This window comes from Meles meles, chromosome 3 (assembly GCF_922984935.1).
Source record: "Meles meles chromosome 3, mMelMel3.1 paternal haplotype, whole genome shotgun sequence".
Classification (NCBI taxonomy): domain Eukaryota; kingdom Metazoa; phylum Chordata; class Mammalia; order Carnivora; family Mustelidae; genus Meles; species Meles meles.
In genome coordinates, this window is record NC_060068.1 from 132,080,107 (window position 1) to 132,102,548 (window position 22,442).

The window sequence follows — 22,442 nt, forward strand, 5'->3', positions numbered from 1 at the left end:
CCTCTCTCTCTGCCTAGTTGTGATTTCTCTCTGTCAAATAAATAAAATATTAAAAAAAAGAAAGATATACAAACTACTTATGGGCCTTAAAGGGAAAGTATCTGTAAATATTGATTGATAATGATGACGTTCTAAAATTGCCTTTCTAGGTTCCTATCCCAGGTTGTCCCTCAGCTTTAAGCTTAAGAGAAACATTGGTTACTTTATTCTGCAAACATACATGCCTTCCATCCTGATCACTATCCTCTCCTGGGTGTCCTTCTGGATTAATTATGATGCATCAGCTGCAAGAGTGGCATTAGGTAGGCCATTTTCTCACTGCTTATGGAGCTTGACTCTGTGTGTCTACATGTGTGTGCTTGTGTGTGTGTATGCGTATGCATGTCCACTCACATCCTTTCCTTACCCTGGTATTTACGACTGTGCGCATTACAAGAATTTGGCTGTGAGACTTTGGTTGTCTGATTCAGCATTAAATCAATTAAATACAAATTAAAACTCTTTCATGTCAAATTTAGTTAACCATATAACAGTAGGTAATGAAATTATTCCCGTCAATTTGATGTTTTTATTGAAGCATAGTTCATGTAATACCACCTGATAATTGTTCAGTTTGCATTGGTGCTTCCTTACCTGGAAAGAGCTCCCTTCCATCTTTTTTTAATCTCTCTGAGCTGAAGACAAGGAAATGTATTATGTAACTATCAGATAACTAAAAAGACTTCTAAAGTCTTATTAAGATTTTGGATTAGCATGGTAGAGGGCAGAAGACAACAAAGTACGATTGCTGGGAAATTATTCACAGCATCACTTATCTTATGCTTGTTTTTTTTTTTTTCCTTATAACACCAGAGGAAGAGAATAAATTATATTTCATGAACATTTTTTATGTTACTAACTCCAGATATAGTAAATTATGATCTTTTACACAATTTTTATTGTTTCAGTTTCTGACTAAACCCTTTAAAATGGGAGGGAGACAAACCATAAATGACTCTTAATCTCACAAAACAAACTGGGGGTCGCTGGGGGGAGGTGGGATTGGGAGAGGGGGAGGGGGCTATGGACATTGGGGAGGGGAGGCGAACCATAAGAGACTATGGACTCTGAAAAACAACCTGAGGGTTTTGAAGGGTCAGGGGTGGGAGGTTGGGGCAACCTGAGGGTTTTGAAGGGTCAGGGGTGGGAGGTTGGGGGAACAGGTGGTGGGTAATGGGGAGGGCACGTTTTGCATGGAGCACTGGGTGTTGTGCAAAAAGAATGAATACTGTTGCACTGAAAAAATAAATAAAATGGAAAAAAAAATGTTGGGCTGTTAACTCCTCCACTGTGACATCCCAATCCAATCATCACTTCCTTAGAGAGGTCATTCATTTATTCATTCCACAAATATTTGTTGAACACCTACTATGTGCCAAGCATACTAGACACTAGAGATAAAGTAGCACTCTTCTGGAAGATACGGTAACAGTAAAAAGACGATAAATTTATTTTGCTTATAATGTGTGAGCTGTGTAATACAGTAAGTCTATAGAGGGAAATACACAAGATAAGGGTTGGATATGCCAGGGGGTGCAGTTTACAATAATCACTGTAAACTTCATTCAGAAAGTATCAATGGAACTAAGACTTCAAGAAGACAAACTCACTTAAATGTCTAGATGGGAATATTCTGGCTGACTGCAAATGACCTGAGGTAGGAAAGTGCCAAGGATGTCAGCGAGGTGGCCAGTGAAGTGAAAGCAAGAAAGAGTTCAGGGGTCAAGATAATGTTGGAGAGAGGGAACTGCAAGATATTGAAGCAGTTCCAGGGCCATGATGAAAGTTTTGCTTTTATTCTGAATGAAATTAGAGAGTTACTGAGTGAAGACATGACATGATTTGATTTCAGATTGAAAGGGATAACTCTGGCTGCTCTGTTAAGATTAGATTGTGGTGATTCAAGAACAGAAGGGAGAAGTAATGACCTCCTGGACTAGGTCTGGTCCCCTGTGATATATTCTCTTAAATACTAGAGAACTTCCTTTTGTAGACTAGTGCAGTTATAATTTATATTTATTTGGTTTGTGATGTCCTTTTTCTTCATGGTATTGAAAGATACATTGAAGAAAGGTCCATATCTAATTTTGCTTCCATTATACCTGTGATATCTCATACAATGAATGGTGTTCAGTAAATATTTGCTGAATAAAGTAATGAATGGAATTTGTAAATATCCTCTTATTCCAAGTAAAAAATCTGATGTCATTTTTATATTTATTACAGGAATAATAAATTATTCACTTTTTAAAAGAAATTTGTAAAATGTCTTTTGATGTGAGTAATTTTTTACTTGGTCAGAAATATCTTAAAATAATATTGAGATAAAAAGCAAAATCAGCACTGTCAGTTTTATGACATACATATTGAACAGGGTACCCTGCATTTGAAACAATGAAAAGATAAATGAAACTGGGAAGTGTTCAAAATGACTGATATTATAAAAGAGATACAAAAATTCTAAAACACCCAAAGCAAGAACAGAGTTTTTCTGGCCCTGCTCAGAATTAGATGGGCAAATTCATTTTTTCTATAGCTGTTTTATGAGCATGTAGAAAAACAATACAAAAATTATCTTTTTAGAGCAACAAAATTAAATCAGAAAACTTACACTTCCATAAAATCATAGACATGAAATTTAACTCAGCTTTCTGAGTCAGAAAGACCCCTATTCAAATGTTAATCATACAATTCCCATCTGGGTGATCTTGATCTCTGGGCTCTATTTTTACATCATTATTTTGCTACAGAACTGGACCTTGCCATACTCAGAACTTTGGACTCCCAGTGCTTTTACCCAGCACACCTTCCAATTGTAGAGGGAAACTACTCTTCACTCTTGGTCATGACCACTCAGTGGAATGAACAATTTTAACCTGATGCAGTATGCCATGTCCCATAAACTTATAATGCTTCTATACTGTTTATTGTGCATTACGTGCCTAGCTGCCCAATCCAGAAACACGAGGGCTAGACACCTGCCTCTCTATTACCCATCATTTCCAGCTTTGATGTTTTTATAGTCATTTGTCTGTATTATCTATATAATGCATTCACTGATTTCAGTACTATTGTGATTGTTTTAATTTATTTTCTCTGTATCACTTAGATAATTCTGAAAAACTAATAGCTGGTATTCTTTATTCCTGTCTTACATGCTTTCCTTCTATCCTCCACATGAGTACCAGAGTGATTGTCCTAAACACAATCTGTCCCTTGCTTCCCTGCTTGAAGCTGGTCAATGGCCCCACCTCACCATCTGTTTTAAGTTCAGACTCCCCAGTTAGGCTCTGATTTTATGGCTTTCCATTATGCAGCATTACTTAATCTTCACTCTCCTCACCATGCTTCCTGTCATATCCTATAATGTACCCCATTCACTTCCTTGAAGTGGTTTTGATGGGCCATACTCTTTCTCCCCCACACAAAACATACCTTTATAAAATCTCTCTCTACCACACCTTGAGCTCTAAATCCTTGATCGCTTGGGTATCTCCCACTCATCCTTCAGGACTCAGCTCCAGAGTCTCCATCTCCTGACCTCTCCTGCTGCATCAAGAGGCTCACCTAGGGTCTTCTCCATATCCTCAACATTCACCCTATACAGACGTCTGCCATGGTGTTTAATTCCCATCTCTAGGCCTTCACTAGATATCTAACTATAAATATAAAAATATAAATAAAGGAAAAGTTTCCAAGTGATTAATTTTACCATAAATTCATGATTCAAATGTGCCTCCAGGGCCTATCACAGCACAGGTATGTAGTCAGTACCCAGTAAGTATTTTGTGGCATATCTGAATGAGTGAAAGAGGACAATAAACCTTTGCAACTATGATGAAAACAGCAAGGAAGCAGGGATGTTATTCTTCTAACTCTGTCTTTTTTTTTTTTTTTCAGGAATTACAACTGTCCTTACAATGACCACGATTAACACCCACCTGCGGGAGACGCTCCCTAAAATCCCCTATGTGAAGGCCATTGACATGTACCTGATGGGGTGCTTTGTCTTTGTTTTCATGGCCCTTCTGGAATATGCTTTGGTCAACTACATCTTTTTTGGGAGGGGACCCCAACGCCAAAAGAAAGCAGCTGAGAAAGCTGCCAGTGCCAACAATGAGAAGATGCGCCTGGATGTCAACAAGGTAAATTCAGAGGGCAAGCCCTCCTTGCTTCCTAAATTTATAGAAGAATGCCAGCAATATAGGTTAATGGCCTTGTTTAATGAATGAGGAAAGTGAGGCCTAGAGAAGAGAATGGGTAGTTTTTCCAAAATGATAAAGTTAATTAGTGGTGGAGGCACAATTATGGTCCAAACTCATGATATAACCTTTGGATATCCCTTATGTTAACAGTAAGGTTGCCCAAAGCATAGTCATCTGAGAACTATCCTTGTGACTTTTTCCATATATGAGTATAATGTGTACTATTATTTATTTTATGTTTATTTACATTTGCTCACTTTAAATAACTAACAAAGGAAATTTTATATCACTTAAATCAGTATTACTTGCTGGAAGATAATCTTAAGTGAGAAATATGAAACTATGTTATTAAATTCTAGACTAGATGAAGACCCTGGGCCTGAGTCTATTCTTTGATTTAAAAGGGAGATAAACAAGTACAGAGATGTAGTAAAGAGCCACCAGCAACAAATGAAGTCTTTTCTCTTTGAAGTCATCAGGAGGATAGAAAGATAAGTGAAGGGGAGAAAGAATAATTTTCTCCCTCAGTGACAGATAATCACTTAACGCCTTGCACATGTCACTTAACATCACTGGAGCACATGACTGTAGGAGACTGCCAACTTGCTTAAGTTACGCATAATCAAAGAACAATTTCCATGCAGTTGTAAACCCTGTTTAGTCTTTAAGGCAATGGTTCTCAACCTTGGGTGCCAAACTTACTGACTGTGAGAGCATTAACAAATACTGAAGACTGATTCCTTTCCCAGAAATTCTTATTTGAATGTACTAGAATGTGGCTGGGCACCATAATTTTTAAAAATTCTTCAAATGTCATTCTAATTTGTAGTCAAGATTTAGAATCTCCATTTTGAGGTCTTTGACATCAGTCCCAGTGGATCAGTCCCTTTTTACTACCCAAATGTGACTTCACCTGGCTTCCTCTATCAAACTCTCTGTACTAAACAGAATACTTATATATGTGTTTTCCCATAGTCTAAATTTAAACCCTTCAAAATAGATTTAAAAAGGTCTATTTTAATATCTGCTGTAAATAGTGTTTATAAAGTAGTGCATAGTGTTAAATTTAATACATAGTTCACTGTGATGAAACCAGGAAAGCAATAATACTTTTAAACCATCTGGAATTATTAACCATATCAATCGTTATTTAATTGACATTTTAATATTTCTATCTTCAAGTGATTTCCAAGGATAGCACACCATAAATAATCTCTACAGTTGAATTTTATTTAGAACAAACCAATGAAACCTTCTAACTCACTGTATTTACATATCCATAGATCTCATTTTTTAGGGGGCAGGGGACTATTCTCTAAGAGAAGACACTCCTTCCCTGGGAGATGATATTTTTAATAATGCATATTTTAGGTATGACCCTTGAAAGTTAATGAACCATGGGTCTAGAAAATTGTCAATTTCTTTACAGTGCCTGAGTTTTCACTTGTTAGAATCTGTCAATAGGTTCCAACCTAGCATTATGGTTCTCTCAAGCTGTCAAATGAAAGAATACTTTCTAAATCCATTCTATGATTTTTCTGATATAGTAGCATTAGTTAAATAAATAAATAAATAAATAAATAAATGTATCTCATAGGATTGCATTTTGAAATGAGTCTAAATCAATTGCCTAATGAAATGCTGACTTAATAAGATAACATTGATCTCTTTTCACTTTCATCTACCCTACTTTTTTATACCAATTTGCATTTAAATGACAAATTTAAAAGCCAGAGAGTGACAGTTTTATAGCAAACTGAACCTGGAGAGCTCAGAGTTTAAATTCAATGTACTGAGACTGAGATAGAGAATGGTTCACTGAGAAAATACCCCACAGTGGTGAAAAGCCCATCCTCTTGGCTGAAGTTGAACCCATAATTCCGAGCATAGAATATGAGAGAACAAAAAAGATATCAGAGCTCTTCTAGTACAGTGGTTCTCAAAAAACAGGTGACTTTTTTTCCCCCAGAGCATCTTTGGCCATGTGCAGATATTTTGGATCATCAAAACTGGGAGGAGGGGATTGCTCCCAGTATCTAGAGAATAGAGACCGAGGATGCTCCAGACATCCTTCTGTGCATTGAACAGCCTCCTCCTAACAAATAACTATCTAGCCCCAAATGTTGATGATGCTGATGTTAAACAACCCTGCTGTCGTCCAATCCTCTAATGTCAAGCATAGGAAACTGAGGCCCAGAAAAATATAAGATGCTTGTCCTGATGCAAGTGGTTTCTCCATTTTCTTCAATTAAGATGTGTAATGTCAAGACATCAGAAGTTATAATTAGCGCAACAGTTCTGAACAAGTATTTTATTGTTAGTTCCAGCATTTACCCTCCATTTACAGTTGTGTGACTATACATACTAAACAAACAAATAAGCAAGCAAGCCTCTCTGACCCTTCAGTTTCCTTATCCCTAAAAATGGGGTTAATTCCTCTCTCATAAGTTATTATGAAGATTGTTCATGATAATACGTAGAGAGGATAACATAGTCCTCAATATATGGCAAACACTCTGTAAGTGATAAATACTAATAAAATATTAAAATATTGTAAATAATAGGAATTATTACTTTTTAAAGTAAAATTTAGAGTCTCCAGACATACAGCCAATGCTTGTTTGTGTATTTTACAGAGTAAATATATAGTATATAAGGAGCAGTCCCATTCCTGAAAGAGAGTACTATCTACAGAGGAATGTTTCATATTAGAAGTTTTAAAGTCAATGCAAGGAAATCATTTTCAACACATATTAGCTATAAAATCTATAGCAAACCAACTACAAACTTTATCATTTCTTAGGCCAGAATACTAAGAGCCATCTTGATTTAATTAAAACAAAACAGTGACCATCTCACATTCCATACTCCTATTCTTTTTTTTTTAAGCCAGCATGAAGGATTAGAGATCTACTTGGGGCTCTGATTGCACATCACTTCCTTTTGTGTTGGCATCATGAATAATGCCTCTCCATTTCTTATCAAGAATGTCCCTTCTTTTCAACTGTAATTCTAATTTTTTTCCTTTCTTTCTTTTTTTTTTTTTTTTTTTTTTACCCTAAACCTGGGGCACAAATAATCAGTTAAGTATTGTTGGATGCTCTGGAAAAATCAGTCACTAGAAAAGGGATTGACCTTTTCAGCTTCCCTTGATGATTTCCTAGAGACGCAGGCAGCTTGTCAGATCATCTAAAGTGATTCTTTAAACTGTGCTCTGTCCTGAGGTCAGGGAGGGATGAATATGGGAAGCCTAGCCAGGTGGGAGCCAACTGTTACTCAAGGATGTACTTCCACATTTTTCCAGTCTCTTCTCTGTACTGGTCTCCTGTACCTTTTCAATTTAACAAGAATATATGCAGCTCTTAAAACAATTCTTATCTTGTCATTCAATTGATGCAAAAACTAAGGCTCTTAAGGAGAATAAAATATCCAAAGTTGCATAACAAAATTAATAAAATTTCTGAGACTTAATCTGGCTTTTCCAGTCTATCTGGCATATATTCTGCTATGCTAGCAAGTACAAAAATGATATAAAATTTAAAAGCTGATTCCACATTAGTCCATATATTCAATTCAGTTAACTTCACCTAAAAAAACAAAATTTGTTTACAAACGAGAGTCCATGACCAACAAACAGTATCACTTTCATTGTGTTCATTTAACAAATTGAGGTCTAAAATACTAAGAATTTTAAATAAACCTCAAACCAAAAAGAAGTCTACTGAATATTTCTTCCAAGTGTCTTCCGGAGTTGTTAATTTTATATATATATGATTTGTAATCTCTTACAATCTCTTATATATATAATCTCTACCCTAGTGTTAGGAGAGACCTTCCTGTTTTTCCTTGCATTCTTCTATTTGTGTGTGTGTGTGTGTGTGTGTGTGTTTCCTTATAGAATTTGTTCTTGATTAATTTTACTTCCTTTTCTTGCTTATGCCTTCAAGTTTTCAGCTCTCCTTTCTTCCTTTAAGCTTTATGTTGTTCATTGTTTATTTTGTTGCCAATTACCAAATGTATGTGTACTTGAGAATTTAGTTACTCCTGCAGTTTCACCACCTTGACTCCTACATATCTGAAAAGCCTCCAATACCTTAATTGCTTTGAGGGACCCATAACCACCAGTTTTCCAAATAAAGCCAAAAAGATCTCAATTTGGGGAACATTCTTTACTCTGCACTCAGGTGTTGCGAGTCTCTGTGTTGCCTTTATCCATTGTGCCTAATTTTTTTGTTATGCAAAACCACTAAAATCATTTAAATCTATTCATTTCTAGTGCTTGGAATTAGGTTTTTTTAAAAAATGATACATGAAAAAAATACAGGTAATTCAAAATCCTACTCTCTGTTAGCACCAGTCTTTCTAAAGACCAGTAGCATTTATCAATATCCAATTTACTTTAACCACAAATCCTAATCTACTGGCATCAGTCGACTTAATTAGCACATTCTCTACTTTGTTTTCCAGATTTTTTATAAAGATATTAAACAAAATGGGACCCAATATCGATCCTTGTGGGACCCAACTGGAAACCTCTCCCCAACTAGACGGACTACCAATTACGATTTCTCTCTGTATACGGTTAGATAGCCAGTTTTTAATCCATTTATTTGTATTTCTGTTGGAGCCAATTTGTTTAGCTGTTCCCTGTAAAATAATGTATGGGGTCTTTGCAGATAACCTATGGACTTATAGCCACAGAGACTTGGAAATAACTTAAATGTTTTCATGAGACCCAAATTGGATTTTCCTCTTTGTTTGTTTTTGTTTTTGTTTTAATATAGCTATAATGAGTTTCCATTCAGTCATTATTATTGTGCTAGAGAAAGAAACCAAGTGCCTCATATTTTGAGATTCCTTTTCATTTGTGCTGAGAGACTAGAATATCATTATATACTGTGGCATTTCTTAGTTTTCTTGGTGTTTCTGTTGGTTAGTGGAATAGGTGAAGAATTATACATCCTTTCTATTGGTTGACTCAGAATTTAAGGACCTATATTTTCTGGTCTAGGTTATTAATTTATGGCTAGGGATGTTATGTTTGCATCAAGTCCTTATTGCTTTATTGTTATATATTTTACAAATAACTATTACCTTGGTGGACTCGGCACTATTACAATGATAGGTAAAAGGCAATAATTGAGATTGTTCCTTGTTATACCTCTTGACTTAAATGAATTCCAAAGAAAACCCCCCCCTTTTTTTTTGGCTAATACTTACAGTTTAGTTCCTCATGTGTTTGCAATTCTTGATTGGCAAATTGTCATTCATATTGCACTCCACATTGGAGGAGGAAGAGAATTGTCACCATTCTACCTTATCATCCACAATTTATCCAAACTGCATTTTTTTAAAAATTTCTATTTCTTGGTGAGGCAGTGAATGATAGTTAATGCCTGTGAATATTTCCTATGAGGACTTGATGCTTGATAAGCTGTTACTGTATCCTCTGAGTATCATGTTCTTCTCTAATTTTGCTGTTCTGACTCAAATTTCCTTAATTCCAAATTTTTATTGCCTTTGGGGTGGGAGAAAGGTATAGTTTATCTATTAAATTGCTACTCTGTTTTGATGTTTTTAAACTGTCTTTTAACTTTATTACTTGTTGTGGTATGCATAGTAACAGAGTCTGATAAGTGGCATAGAGTAGATTCCAGGAGAAGAGATATTTGAAATTTTGCCATTACTAAGTGAGTCCTAGTCCCCTAAACATCCGCCCCCTACTGTGTCTCTTCTCTTAGGCTACTTCATTTGTGTTGTTGCTGCTGTTCTCATTTTTAACTCTAGCTACTCTTGTTGAAATTTAAGTAGACTGATTTGGTTGAGCAGTATTCTGGGTAGAATGCTAATCATTTAGAAAAAACACGTTGGACAGTTGGAATTCGGGTTTATGATGAAAACAATTGAAGAATGTTGTATTTTTCAAAACCAGAACCAAAGTATACTGCATGATTGTTCTAGTGACTTGGTAAAGTTATATGAAAATTCAGGAAAATCCTCAAATTGTGAGAATATTTTAAAGACAATTTGCCTCTTTGGTGCATTGAGTTTCTCAGTTAATGACTTGAAATAGTTGTTGATACTCTCTAATACTAATTTAGATCCTAATTTCCTAAGAACTCTTTCCCTATTTCATTAAACATTATGTTAAAGAGAATGTTAATGATTTACATGAAGTATAAATCTTAATGTCTTCTGCTTTTATGCTATTTTTGTTGGTGGTGGTTATGTCTTTATTCTGTTCTTTGAGTTCTCTTTTAAGTTCAAATTTAGTGTATGAAATAAGGACTGGAATTGAAAAGTTTGAATAATGAGCTAATAAATCTGTAACCTGTAAAAACATCAAAATGTATGTGACAATCCTCAAAGGCAATAGGGTCCACTGGGAAAATGGTGGCTTTTAGAATCAGACTGAACTGGGTTTACATTCAGGCATGGTCTTTTATGAGCTATGTGACATTAGATATGTTTAACCTTTCCACCCTTCAAATTCCTGAACTGAAAACTAAACACTAATTTCTGCCTCACAGAGCTGCTGAAGGGATTAAATCAGATAATTCTATTAAGGGCCTATATAGTACCAGACAAAGAACACTCAATAAATACTTATTATTTTGAGAAGATAACAGAGAATGTATGTCTTTCTCATTTTTTTCTTAGTTCTATTACTATATTTCTAATTATAAAACTAATTCATGATTTTTTTTAATGTATAAAAGGCAATGAAAACTGTCTGTACCTCGGCACCCAGGTATAATCATTGTTAACATTGCCTTTTATTCACATGATATACTTTTATTTAAAGAATTATGCTCTGCTATTTTGCATACTGCTATTTTCCACTTCCTTTTTTATACATTCAAGGATAAATATACATCATTTCTAGTAGCTTCAAGATATTTTATTGATATATGTACTATAATTTATGTCATGAGCACTTATTGTTAGATATTTACATTGTTTCCAAGTGGTCTTCCATTATAAATAACACTAAGTTATTGGTGACATGTTTGTACACCATTGATTCCTGATATATTGCTTAAAATGGAATTTCTGGGTAAAAAAGTATGTGCCTTGAAAATGATACATTATTGTCAAGTTGTTCCGTAGTAAAGTTCTGCTATAGTTGACATACCTCCTAGAACCATATGAGAATGTGGCAGTACATACACACACACACACACACACACACACACGATGTTACCCAGCCCTCAAAATGAGAGAGACAGAAAACTGATGCCTGTGTCCAATTGAAAAAGTGTTAGAGAAGTGAAGGTAGAAGAATCCAAAACCCATGTCCTCTCCATTCAAAAGCCATAGAGGAGGGGAAAAAAAAAAAAGAGAATAAAACAGCTGTAGAAAAACAAAACAGAGACAATCAACACACAACTCAAACTGAAGCTCTGCAGATAGACAGAGACGCATCAGCAGAGCCAGTATTCACGCAAGCAGAATCCAGACAAATCCACCCAAGCTATGTTTGAGCAGATGGGGAGATCATTAGATGCGTCTAAGCACAGAAACAGCATGGCAACTCTACAAGAAAACTATGAATTACTCTGTCTCTGTCTTCTCAGGTAGAGAGAGAAGGGAACTCAGGATGCTAAAGACAGATAACAACTTTTACTTGAAAAAAAATTCTTCAGGGTAAATTAAAATTTCCCTAACAAAAGCTTTTCTCACCAAAAATGGAAAGAGAGTATGAAACAAAAGATCATGGATGGGATGATAAACAAGGTGCTACGCGGTGATTAAGAAGGCAAAAGTGAAGACAAAGCAATCTCTGTAGAAACTAGTAAACAGTGAGAAAGAGAGTAAGTGTGGCAAAAAAATCAATGCGGTGACACAGAGTTCAGATTGTAGAAAATTGTGCCAAATGGAGAGAAGAGAGATGAAGAGAGAAAAACCACTTAGAAAAAGACATAATAAATATGTAAAACAGGTAGGAGATTAAACGTGCCGAATCATGTTGTTAGTATAGAATGGAATAAAATGGAATAGAAAAAATCTGATGTCAATAATTATAATAATAGAGAATACTTACTGAATGCCTTTTCTGTTTGTAGACACTCTACATATATTATAACATGACGTAGTTCTTATTATTATCCTTTGTTGTAGCAATTATAATTTTACAGATGATGAACTGAGACCCAGAGAGTGTAATTAATTTGCTTAAGTTTAGACAGCTAAGAAATGGTTGATCAGAAAATATGACTACAGACTACACTCTTAATTAATATGCTAGACATTATATATTTATACGTATCTGTGATGAAATTAATTAGTAAGCCATAAGGATATACTGGGTTCCAAGGTTAAAAATTATATAATCTCATTACCACCTTATTATATCCTTCTGACATTACTAAACTTCCAGTCAGAAATAGTAGCTGATCTACGAGGAAGGAAAAAAATAGTTAGGATTCAAACTACTCTATAGTAATATTAAATTTTGTAAAATAATGGGAAAATGTTATAGGGCTCTGAGGGGGAAAGAATAACCTAAGAATATTATTGTTGATAGATAAAGGCAAAAGAAGATAGACTATCCTCAGTATTCAAGGTTTAGTAAATAGAGCATCCATGAAACCTTATCTAAAAAGCTTAATAAAAAAAGTCTAGCTCCAATTAAAGGTAGTCCAAGTAAGAACTTTAGAACAGGAGAAGCCAGTGTGCTAGCATTCAGAACTAAAGAGGGCATGTCAATCTAAAGCTATATAGCTCCAAAAATTAGAGTTACAGAGTAAAAGATAATTTAATTATTTAAAAAAAACTAAATACTAAATACTATATAAAAAGAATAAATCAGGATGTGTATTCTTGAAGAGGGATAAAGTGTTGTTTCCTAATTCATAGCAAGCACTCAACATTTAATCTTTAGGGTTTATGAATCAAGAAGGTGAAGATTAAGGATGTTTAAAATTAACATAGCTACAATTACTACAGTGGTGTTTCTTGAAGGGTATACCATAGACTGCCTATATTACGGTCATCTGGGTGCTTGCTTAAAAAGTAGATTAGTGGGTTAAGCTTCTGCCTTCGGCTCAGGTCATGATCTCAGGGTCCTGGATTAGAGCCCCGCATTGGGCTCTCTGCTCAGCGGGGAGCCTGCTTCCCCCTCTTTGCCTGCCTCTGCCTACTTGTGATCTCTCTCTCTTTGTCAAATAAATAAATAAAATCTTTTTTTTTAAAGTAGATTCCACCTTAGATATCATAAATCACAACTTTTAGTGGGACAGCTGAGAAATCTGCATTTTATCTCCCAGATCTGTCCTATCCACTGAAACATGAAAGTTTAAGGATCGGGATCCGTATGATGAACTGACAATTCATCGTATACAAACCTCAGATAACAGGAAGGAAGTAAAGAAAGATGAAGATAAGGCAGCTAAGGCTAGATATCAGAAAAAAGGATAAGGACAATTTAAAAGGTAATTTAAAGAATAAATTAAGACAATAGAATTAAGACCAAGCTTGTCGTAACTGCTATATATAACTAGAGCACCTAATCAGTTACCTATCAGAAGAGTAAGATTGCTAGATTAAATTAAGCAACTAAACCCAACAAAATGTTACTTATTAGAGACACCTCTAAAGTAAAGGTATTGATAAATATTCTTTGTAAAGTCACAGGCAAAAACAATTGAGGTAAATACAAATCAGGATAACTGAGGACTGGATATTAGTACTTTTTAATAGTATTACTATTAGGACTATTATTACATTATAAGGATGAGTTGGAGGTAAAAAATATCGAATGAGGGATATTTTATAATAGTTGCAATCCAAAATAAAAGTGTTATCATTGATTAATAATTTATATGCAATTCATAAAATTAAAATTGAAACAGCATCCAAATAAAATGATAGAAAATAAAAAGAGAAAATGACAGAAACATTACCTGAGTAATGTATTTAGTAAAGTTTATTAGTTGTATAACCTCGTTTTTATACAACTCATGTCAGATACAATAAAAATTAATTTGAAGAACGTCTAGAAAATAATGGCAATTTAAAATACTGTCTAATTAATTCCAAGGGATGTGGTTAAATAATGGTGGGAAAGTTAGTTTCAAACACATTTCTAGCCAGTAATTTTAAAAAGTGAATTCAATGTACAATTCAAAAGTTAAAAAAAAAAAAATCAACAACATATCTAAAAGAAGCAGGAGAAGGTAATTAATCAAGGTCAATTATAAGTTAACAAAATAGAATATCTATAAATATATTTAAATCTAAAAATATATATTAAATATATAAATATAAATAAAATAACATAAAAATAAATCAGTTCTTTTGGGGATGCCTAGGTGGCTCAGTGTGTTAATCATCTGTCTTTAGCTCAGGTCATGAACCCAGGGTCCTGGAACCGAGTACTACATCAGGCTCCTTCCTCGACGGGAAGCCTGCTTCCCCTTCTGCCTACTGCTCCACCTGCTTGTGCACACTCTCTCTCTCTCTGTCCGACAAGTAAATAAATAAAATTTGAAATAAATAAATAAATCAGTTCTTTTAAGAAAATAGAATAGGGAAATAATTGATCAAGGAAAAGCTTATTAAAGAAGCAAGGAGAGGGCCAAAGTAGAAATTTTAGTAAAGCATAATAATTGTTTCTTTTAAAAGGTGAAATAAAAAATAATTATACAAAGATCTCAGAATATGTAGATAAAATGTATGACATTCTTAGAAAATATAAATTAGCAAACTGACCCTAGCAGAAAGAGAAAACATAAACAGAGCAATTACCAAAGAAAAACCAAAGAAAACTGACAAAACAAGGTAACCCCACTCCAGCCTAGAAGGCTTTAGCAGTAAGTCTCATCAAACATTATGATCAAATACTTTCAGTGGCAAAACCTTATTGAAAAAAGCAAAAATATATGAAAATACGCCATGGATTCATTTTATTAATGACTATTTCAGTGGAGAAAAAAATCTTTAAATATTAGGTTTAATCCAGAGAATATTAAAAGCAAACTGCAACATAAGCACATACTGTCATCTCAAAATAAAATTATAGTCTTATTTACTATATTAATACATTGAAGAGGTGAACATTTTTTCATCCTTTCAGTAGATTACCAAGAGACATTCAAAGTTATCTTTTGAATTCAGTATTCATTTTTGGTTGTAAATTTAAAATCCATTAGAAAATTGGGAAATGATGGATATTTTTCTTGCTGTTTCTTTACTTCTCTTCATCTAGCAAAAAGCTCTCCCTTAGGGCATGTTTTGCATGGAGCACTGGGTGTTGTGCAAAAACAATGAATACTGTTATGCTGAAAAAAATAAATAAAATGGGGAAAAAAAAAAAAAACTCTCCCTTACATTTTGTCTTACGGTGGAAAAGTAAAGCAAGGACAAGAAATGGATGCTTACCATTCACACTATTATTTAATTTTGTGAAAATTACTAGCCAGTGAAAATTACATGAGAGAAAATAAAGAATATTTTAAAAGGAGGAAAAAAGATTTCACACTTAACAAAAAAAAAAAGAAGAAGAGAGAGAGAGAAAAAAAGAGAGAGAAAGAGAAAGAAAGGAAGGAAGGAAGGAAAGATTGTGGGAGAAATTTTTAGAAACCACATGAGAAAGGAGAAAGGGAAGTTTTCACAGCTTTTCCATATAAAGAGTATATAAACAATAATAAAAATATTGGAAGGAAAGAAAAGATCCCTTTTAAATATTACTACTAAGTTTTTGATGAAAGAAAACTTTGTTTAAAAAGCTTGTTTTTTAAAACAAGATAACATTTTAAGAGAATCAGTGTATTTCTAAATTATTCTATGAGTTTAGTGCAATCCCATTGGATGACCAATGGCTTCCTTTGTAGTTTTGATCTTTAGTGGTTTGTTTTAGAATTTTGACACAGCAATTCTAAAGTTTTTTTTGGAAGAAAAAAAAATACATGTGAATAATCAGGATTGTGAAAAAAAATAAGAAAATAATAGCTCTAACAGAAGTTTAAATGAATTATAAAACCAGAGTGATTAATTCGGTATAGTACTGAATCAGTGCTATCTGAATAAAGAGCATAGAAATTACCTTAGAAACATGAGAAAATTAAATTATTAATAAAAGTATCATTTAATGTCATTGGGAAAATGTGAGTTACTTAATGACAGTGGTGAGTAATTGGATGGTCTGACCATTTGGGAATATTTAAATGTAATACCATACATCTAACCCATCCTTTGATCCAGATTAAATTCTAGACAAATTAAAGAGCTAGATATTTTTAAAAGAGGAAAGATACATAAAAAGCAGAAAATCATGTATAACATTTTAATAAACATGGATTAGGTAAAAGAAGGCAGGAAATCTAGAATCCAAAAAAGATTAATATATTTGAGCTTCTAAAAAATGTTAAGTTTCTGTATTTTCTTTTTCTTTTACCATTCTTATCAGGTAAAGCTTTTTTTTTCCACAAGAAACATAATTTTTTGTCTTCTTTTTAATTATCAATTGCTTTTCAAAACACATGGTTATAATCATTTAATAATTTCACTTTTAAATTTTTTTGAGGGGAAAAAATAATCAAAGTGTTTATAAACATTTTTTTAAGATTTTTTTTTATTAGAGAGAGAGCACCAACAAGGGGGAGGAACAGAGGGACAAGCCAACTCCTTGCTGAGCAGGAAGCCCAGTATGGGGGGCTGGGACTCCAGGACCTCCTAGAACCCAAAGATCACGACCTGAGGCAAAGGCAGACATTTATCTGACTGAGCCACACAGGTGCCCCATAATGATTTTTTTTCATGCATCTGTTGGATTTGTCTGTACTTTTATATGAGCAGATTCTCTTTCTCATTTTCCGTTCAGAAGTATTGATTATTAATTGCTCTTCACAGTTTATCAGGGGTATAATCTTATTTTAACTTGCATTTCCCACATTTGTTAAGCAATTTAATAAATTTTCACATATTGATGTGGTGAAATCAACATCCCTGTGAATTGCTCTTTTTTAAAAAAATTTTATTTATTTGAGAGAAAGCTTTGTGGGGTAGAGGCAGAGGGACAAGCAGACTCTCCACTGAGTGGGGAGCCCAACATGGGGCTTGACCTAGGACCCTGAGATCATGACCTAAGCCCAAGTTAGATGCTTAACAGACTGAGCCACCCAGTAACCCCTTGTCTATGGTTACTCCTATCCATTTCTCTTTTTTTCAGTTTCCAGAGGTCTAAGTATAATAAATATACTAACCATTTATTAGTATGTGCATTGCAGATATTTTTTCCAAGCTCTCAATCATTCTGTAACAAGTCCTCAATTTTTAAATCGTTTAATTATTTATACTTCTGTAATTTCTGGGTTTCTTGGAATGGATAAAAATTGTTCTTGAAACTCTAGGTTAGGCATATGGTCTAATGAATTTTTCTGAATTTTTTTTTCCTTTTCATACTTGATTATTTCATGTTTTATATTTAATCCATCTTAAATAATATATTATTGTTAGTGCAAGATAATGGTCAACTTTATATTTTTCCAGGGATAAAACCAATAGCACAAACACTATTGTATTAAAAATCCATTTTCCCAGGGTTACATTTGGAGAGTGGGATGGGATGATAAAACACTTCCATTTTTGTTTTTTTTATTGTTTGAACTGTTATAATGAGCATACATTACTTTAAAAAATTTTAAGACAGTGTGTGAGTGTGTACATGTATACATATTCCCAGTCAGTTTGCCAGTATATTCCTATGACCCACTTACTACCTTCTCTCTTTCTTACACAGACACACACCCTTATTCACCATACCTACCACACCCCTACAGACACAAACCACACACATACAATTTCTACTTTTCCCAATGCTTCATATATTGCTTAGCCAGAATAATCCAATTACATGTAAACAGCACCTGCTTGTTTCTAATAATTATTGCTATCAGAAAGAAAAAGAAGGAAGGAAGGCAGTAGGAAGTAGAGAGAGGGAGGGAAGAAGAAAGAAAGAGGGAGAGAATGGTGTGGGCTAGTGTTAACTATAGTTAACAGTCTGCCTTCAGGAGCAGTCAAGCCCATGCTGTCTGACTTTCTTGTCGACGTTCTCACCAGTGATACAGTTAGACAAGACCTCCACTGTTTTTTTTAAGCTTGGACATACCTATAGCAACACTTCCCATGGATCCCGGAAGATTAAAAAATTAATCTTCTACCTTGGTACAGCAAAATGAAATTCAGATGACTCGAGATTTAAGTTTTAATTCTGACGCGTAACCCGTACTTGTAATATCTGAGAAGTCAACCTGTCCTACAAAATAAGGATGTGATCTCCAAGATCTCATCTACCTTAAAAATTATGTGGTTCTAGAATGTTTACTGAGCCTCCTTGCCTGAAATTCATTTGTCCCATACCCTCCTTTTGATTAAACCTCCTTTCACTTAGTTCTACTACAAGTGATTGCTTATTAATTTAAAAATTTACAAACAGTTGTACAGAGTTTATATCATACTCTGTGGTTAAAAACCATTTTATTTAATAACTTTCCTTTTGGAAAAATGTGGAAAAATGCCTATAGAGAGAAATATTGTAAAATAATTTCCTGAGTTAGGAACCACTAAACATACTATGAATCCAACCCCTATTCTAAAATTAACTAATCTAAATAAGATGTAATTCTTTCATTGGATATATTAGAATATAACTGAATAGTAAGATGCAAAGAGGTGGCAAGTAGCCAAGCAGGCAGTTCCATTAGATTATGAAAATATTGTGCCCTCATGTAGTATTTATACTTTTTCAATGTGTTTCAATTATCTCAAGAATAACCAGATACATAGAAGGTAAATATAATCCTCATTTTATAAATGAGTAAATAGAACAGACACCTAGGCATTCATTGATGAAACACATTTCCAGGACCAAAGCCCCTTGAATCTTATTGCCATGTTCCTGTCCATTACCTGGTCAGTTTTTCCACTGAGTCCCTTCTTCATTAGAAAATCTGGTTATTTCCTGTCCTATGAGGAGGACAATATTTACCAGCTATGACTCATTTCCCTTCAATTATGTTTTTTTCTTAGAATGAGAACTACAACCAAAGTGTTAAATTTTGAAAACATATTTGTTCTTTCCCATGTTGCCAGTAAACAAAATTTAGCAAACAAAAGAAAAAGTGTATATATAATACTTTGTGGTTTTTCAAAGCACTAGTAATACTTTGCCTCTTCAGGTGCTCCATTCCATTCTAGAATTCAAAATACAATACCACTACCATGTTGTTAGATTGGTACTGGAAGTCAAGCCCAACTTGTGGATTATTAACATAGTCTTTAAGGAAAGACATGCAATAGTTTTCAATTTTAAGACAAAGCTTCACTTTCGAAGAGCTCCTGAAGTTAGTATGATACTTACCTATACTATACACGTGTAGTTTCTTTCCTTTTCTCCTTTATAAAAAGCTTGCCAATGAATTAATGGTGTATTTTGTAGTTTTTAAAATCTCAGATTTTAGGAAATGTAGTAACAGTTATAGTATAATGAATACAATTATTACTGAGAAAACTCTGGCAAGAGTATGAATTCTTGAAAAATAGTAAACCGTGTGTTCCTTGGGCAGCTATGGGAATTAAGGACGGGCATTAAATTTTTATTAACTATCTTTCTATTAATATAAAATTGTTAAAAAACAAAACAAGTAAAGTACCTCTAGCAAGTCTTATGCTCCTAAAGAAATTAGGAATTTTTTATGGCCTCTGCTGAGAAGAGGTTTACAAAATTGCTTGATGCTTGTTTAATTTTGGCAAAAAGCACCAAGAGAAACATAACAAAAATGGAAGCTGACATAATTTCGAAATCTCCCTCAGTAATAAACAAGCTGTCTCTTTTGCCTGTTGATACCACTACTAGCTTCTGCTGCAGAAAATTTCTGGAAGCTGGACCAGCTTCAAAGACCCCACAGTCAATTTCTTCCACTGAGTCCCAGACATTGCTATGACTCTCTATGGGAGGGTGACCATCTCTGAATCCTGGAGCGCATGCATGCCAACCCAGGGGCCAGACTGGGAGTGCCCTGCAGGAAGAGTCCTCAACAGCGAATACTGCTTTCTGGAACATTTCACACTTCCTCACCCCCCCCTCAGGGTTGTTTACTTCAGCAGTTGAGAATGTTGGTTCCCTGATGCCAACGACACGGGCTGCATTCCTCTGACAGTCTTTCGGATACACATTGCTCCCGTCACCACAGCTTGAAGCAGCAGGGTGGCCTTAAACTTTTCTCACAAGGGACAAGATTTAGAAGGAACATCACAAATGTGTTGGTCATTCAGCAAGTTTATCAAATTGTTGCTCTTGGAGAGTACTACAGCTGTTAAGAGAACAGACACACCCCGCTTCACCAAAACTGCTGAATTTGAATTTGAGACAGTCCTGAATTTAAGGCCCATAATTCTCACTTATTCGATATGTTAGCCTGAGAAAGCTCTCTGAGCCTCAGTTTCCCAACTTTTAAAATAGAACTGACTGTTCTACCCTCAGGATAGTAAGGACTGCAGGAGGAAATATGAGGAAGTACTTGGGAAAGTAAGCATTTCTTAAGCGCTAATCTCAAAATTGATGTCTATTGTGAAAAGGGTTACAGGGGCAGAACTGTAACTTTTCCCATTTCTCAAGATTTGTTTCTGAATTCAGAAGCACTGTCTCTGTCAGCCAGTCTGATGGAACAGTCCACTGCCCCTAAAATATTCTTTTAAACTATATGACCTAATCAGAATAAATAGTACATAGTACACATGATACATGCTACTGAGTTTCTGGCTACTGAGGTGTTAACTTTAAATGCATGTTCTGAAAAAGCTTCACAGAGTAAAAGGCACATTCCATCTCAGGAGAAGAAAAGAGCAAGGAGCTCTTCTGTCCTGCCAGGATATACATGGCTATGACATAACAATAGCAATTTAATCCTGAATATGAACTGATCTTCTCATTTTATAGATGAAGAAGCTGATACCCAGAGAGGTAGATTGACTATCCACAGACACACAGCAATGAAATAACAAAGATCCCAATTCTGTGGCATAACGTGCTCATTGTCAGCACTGCCTTTCACTCCTTGACTTGATTATATATAATAATTTGATCTGCATCCTTCCTCAATCCCTTGCATTTTTCAACAATGTACTCTGACAAATACTAGTAAACAGAAAACCATTCTGGTGCATTGGAAATTGTTTCATCCCAGATCCTCCCCCATATGTAACACTGAACAAAGCACTTCTGAAATACTACTAATATATCCAAAAAGTTAACATTTACCAAGGGTTTACATGTTATTTTTACTTAAATTTTTACCATCCAGTGCCCCATAGTAGCATTTTATAGGGGGTCATCCTCAGACCACAATATCAGAATCAATACTTTAGAAAATGCAGAACCCCAGCCCATTCCTGGATTTACTGAATCAGAATTTCTGATGATGCAAGAATTTAAATTTTAGCACATTCTCCAAATGATTCTGATGCTCATGAAAGTTTGAAACTTGTTGCTTACTAGATATTCTTATAGTTCTCTGAAATTTTATTGATGACAAAAGCTGAGGTCCAGAGAAATAACATATTCAGCCACATAGCTAGTAAGTTGCAAACCTAGGATTTGAACCCAGGTCTTTTGTTATCATCATCATCATCATTATCATCATCTGAGGGTTTTCAATATTTGACACAGAGTCTAGCTGATATTCTTTACCAAAGTATCAGGTTAGATTTGATGTTCTTTCTGATCTCCATAAATTCATAATTTTCTTCATTTCCTAACTCAACCTACAGCCTGAATTTTGTAAACTTTAATCATTTTCTGTCCACCATCATCTGCAGATCTCAGAGACAAGGGTCATTTGGTGTTAAAATGGAACAGAGAGATGTTTGCTAAGGCTGTGTCAGATTAATAAGAGTCTCCCAACAAGGGTTGGATGTGAGAGTAGACAGTGCATTTGGCAAATTCTGGCTGCAGTAAATCACCATGAAATTGGCTAAATGTACAGGAGTTTTCGGCCACCACTGTACAGGAATCCCTGACTAAAGTGGATATAATCACTCTCTCTCCAGTTCACTCTCTCCCTGGGGTTTATCAGATCAAGCCGGTGCCTTGATTGTGGTTAATTCAGCATTCTGAAAAGGGAGCACAAAAAGTTACCAGTGGACTCCTCTACCACTTCACCATATAGACATTGAAGACCTGGTTTAGCAGACTTGGAG

At 34.6% G+C, this 22,442-nt stretch overlaps 1 protein-coding gene across 4 annotated transcripts in view; it reads left to right on the forward strand.

Moving 5' to 3' along the window:
• GABRB2 (gamma-aminobutyric acid type A receptor subunit beta2) overlaps positions 1-22,442 on the forward strand; it is a 248,214-nt gene that overhangs the window by 203,433 nt on the left and 22,339 nt on the right. For 3 of the 4 annotated variants that reach the window (XM_046000984.1, XM_046000985.1, XM_046000986.1), the window contains exons 8-9: positions 150-302; positions 3,940-4,184. In XM_046000984.1, coding sequence (XP_045856940.1) covers positions 150-302; positions 3,940-4,184 — 398 coding nt within the window. Of the gene's footprint in view, positions 1-149; positions 303-3,939; positions 4,185-8,711; positions 8,826-22,442 lie in introns of all 4 variants that reach the window. The other variant, XM_046000987.1, reaches the window with a different exon arrangement.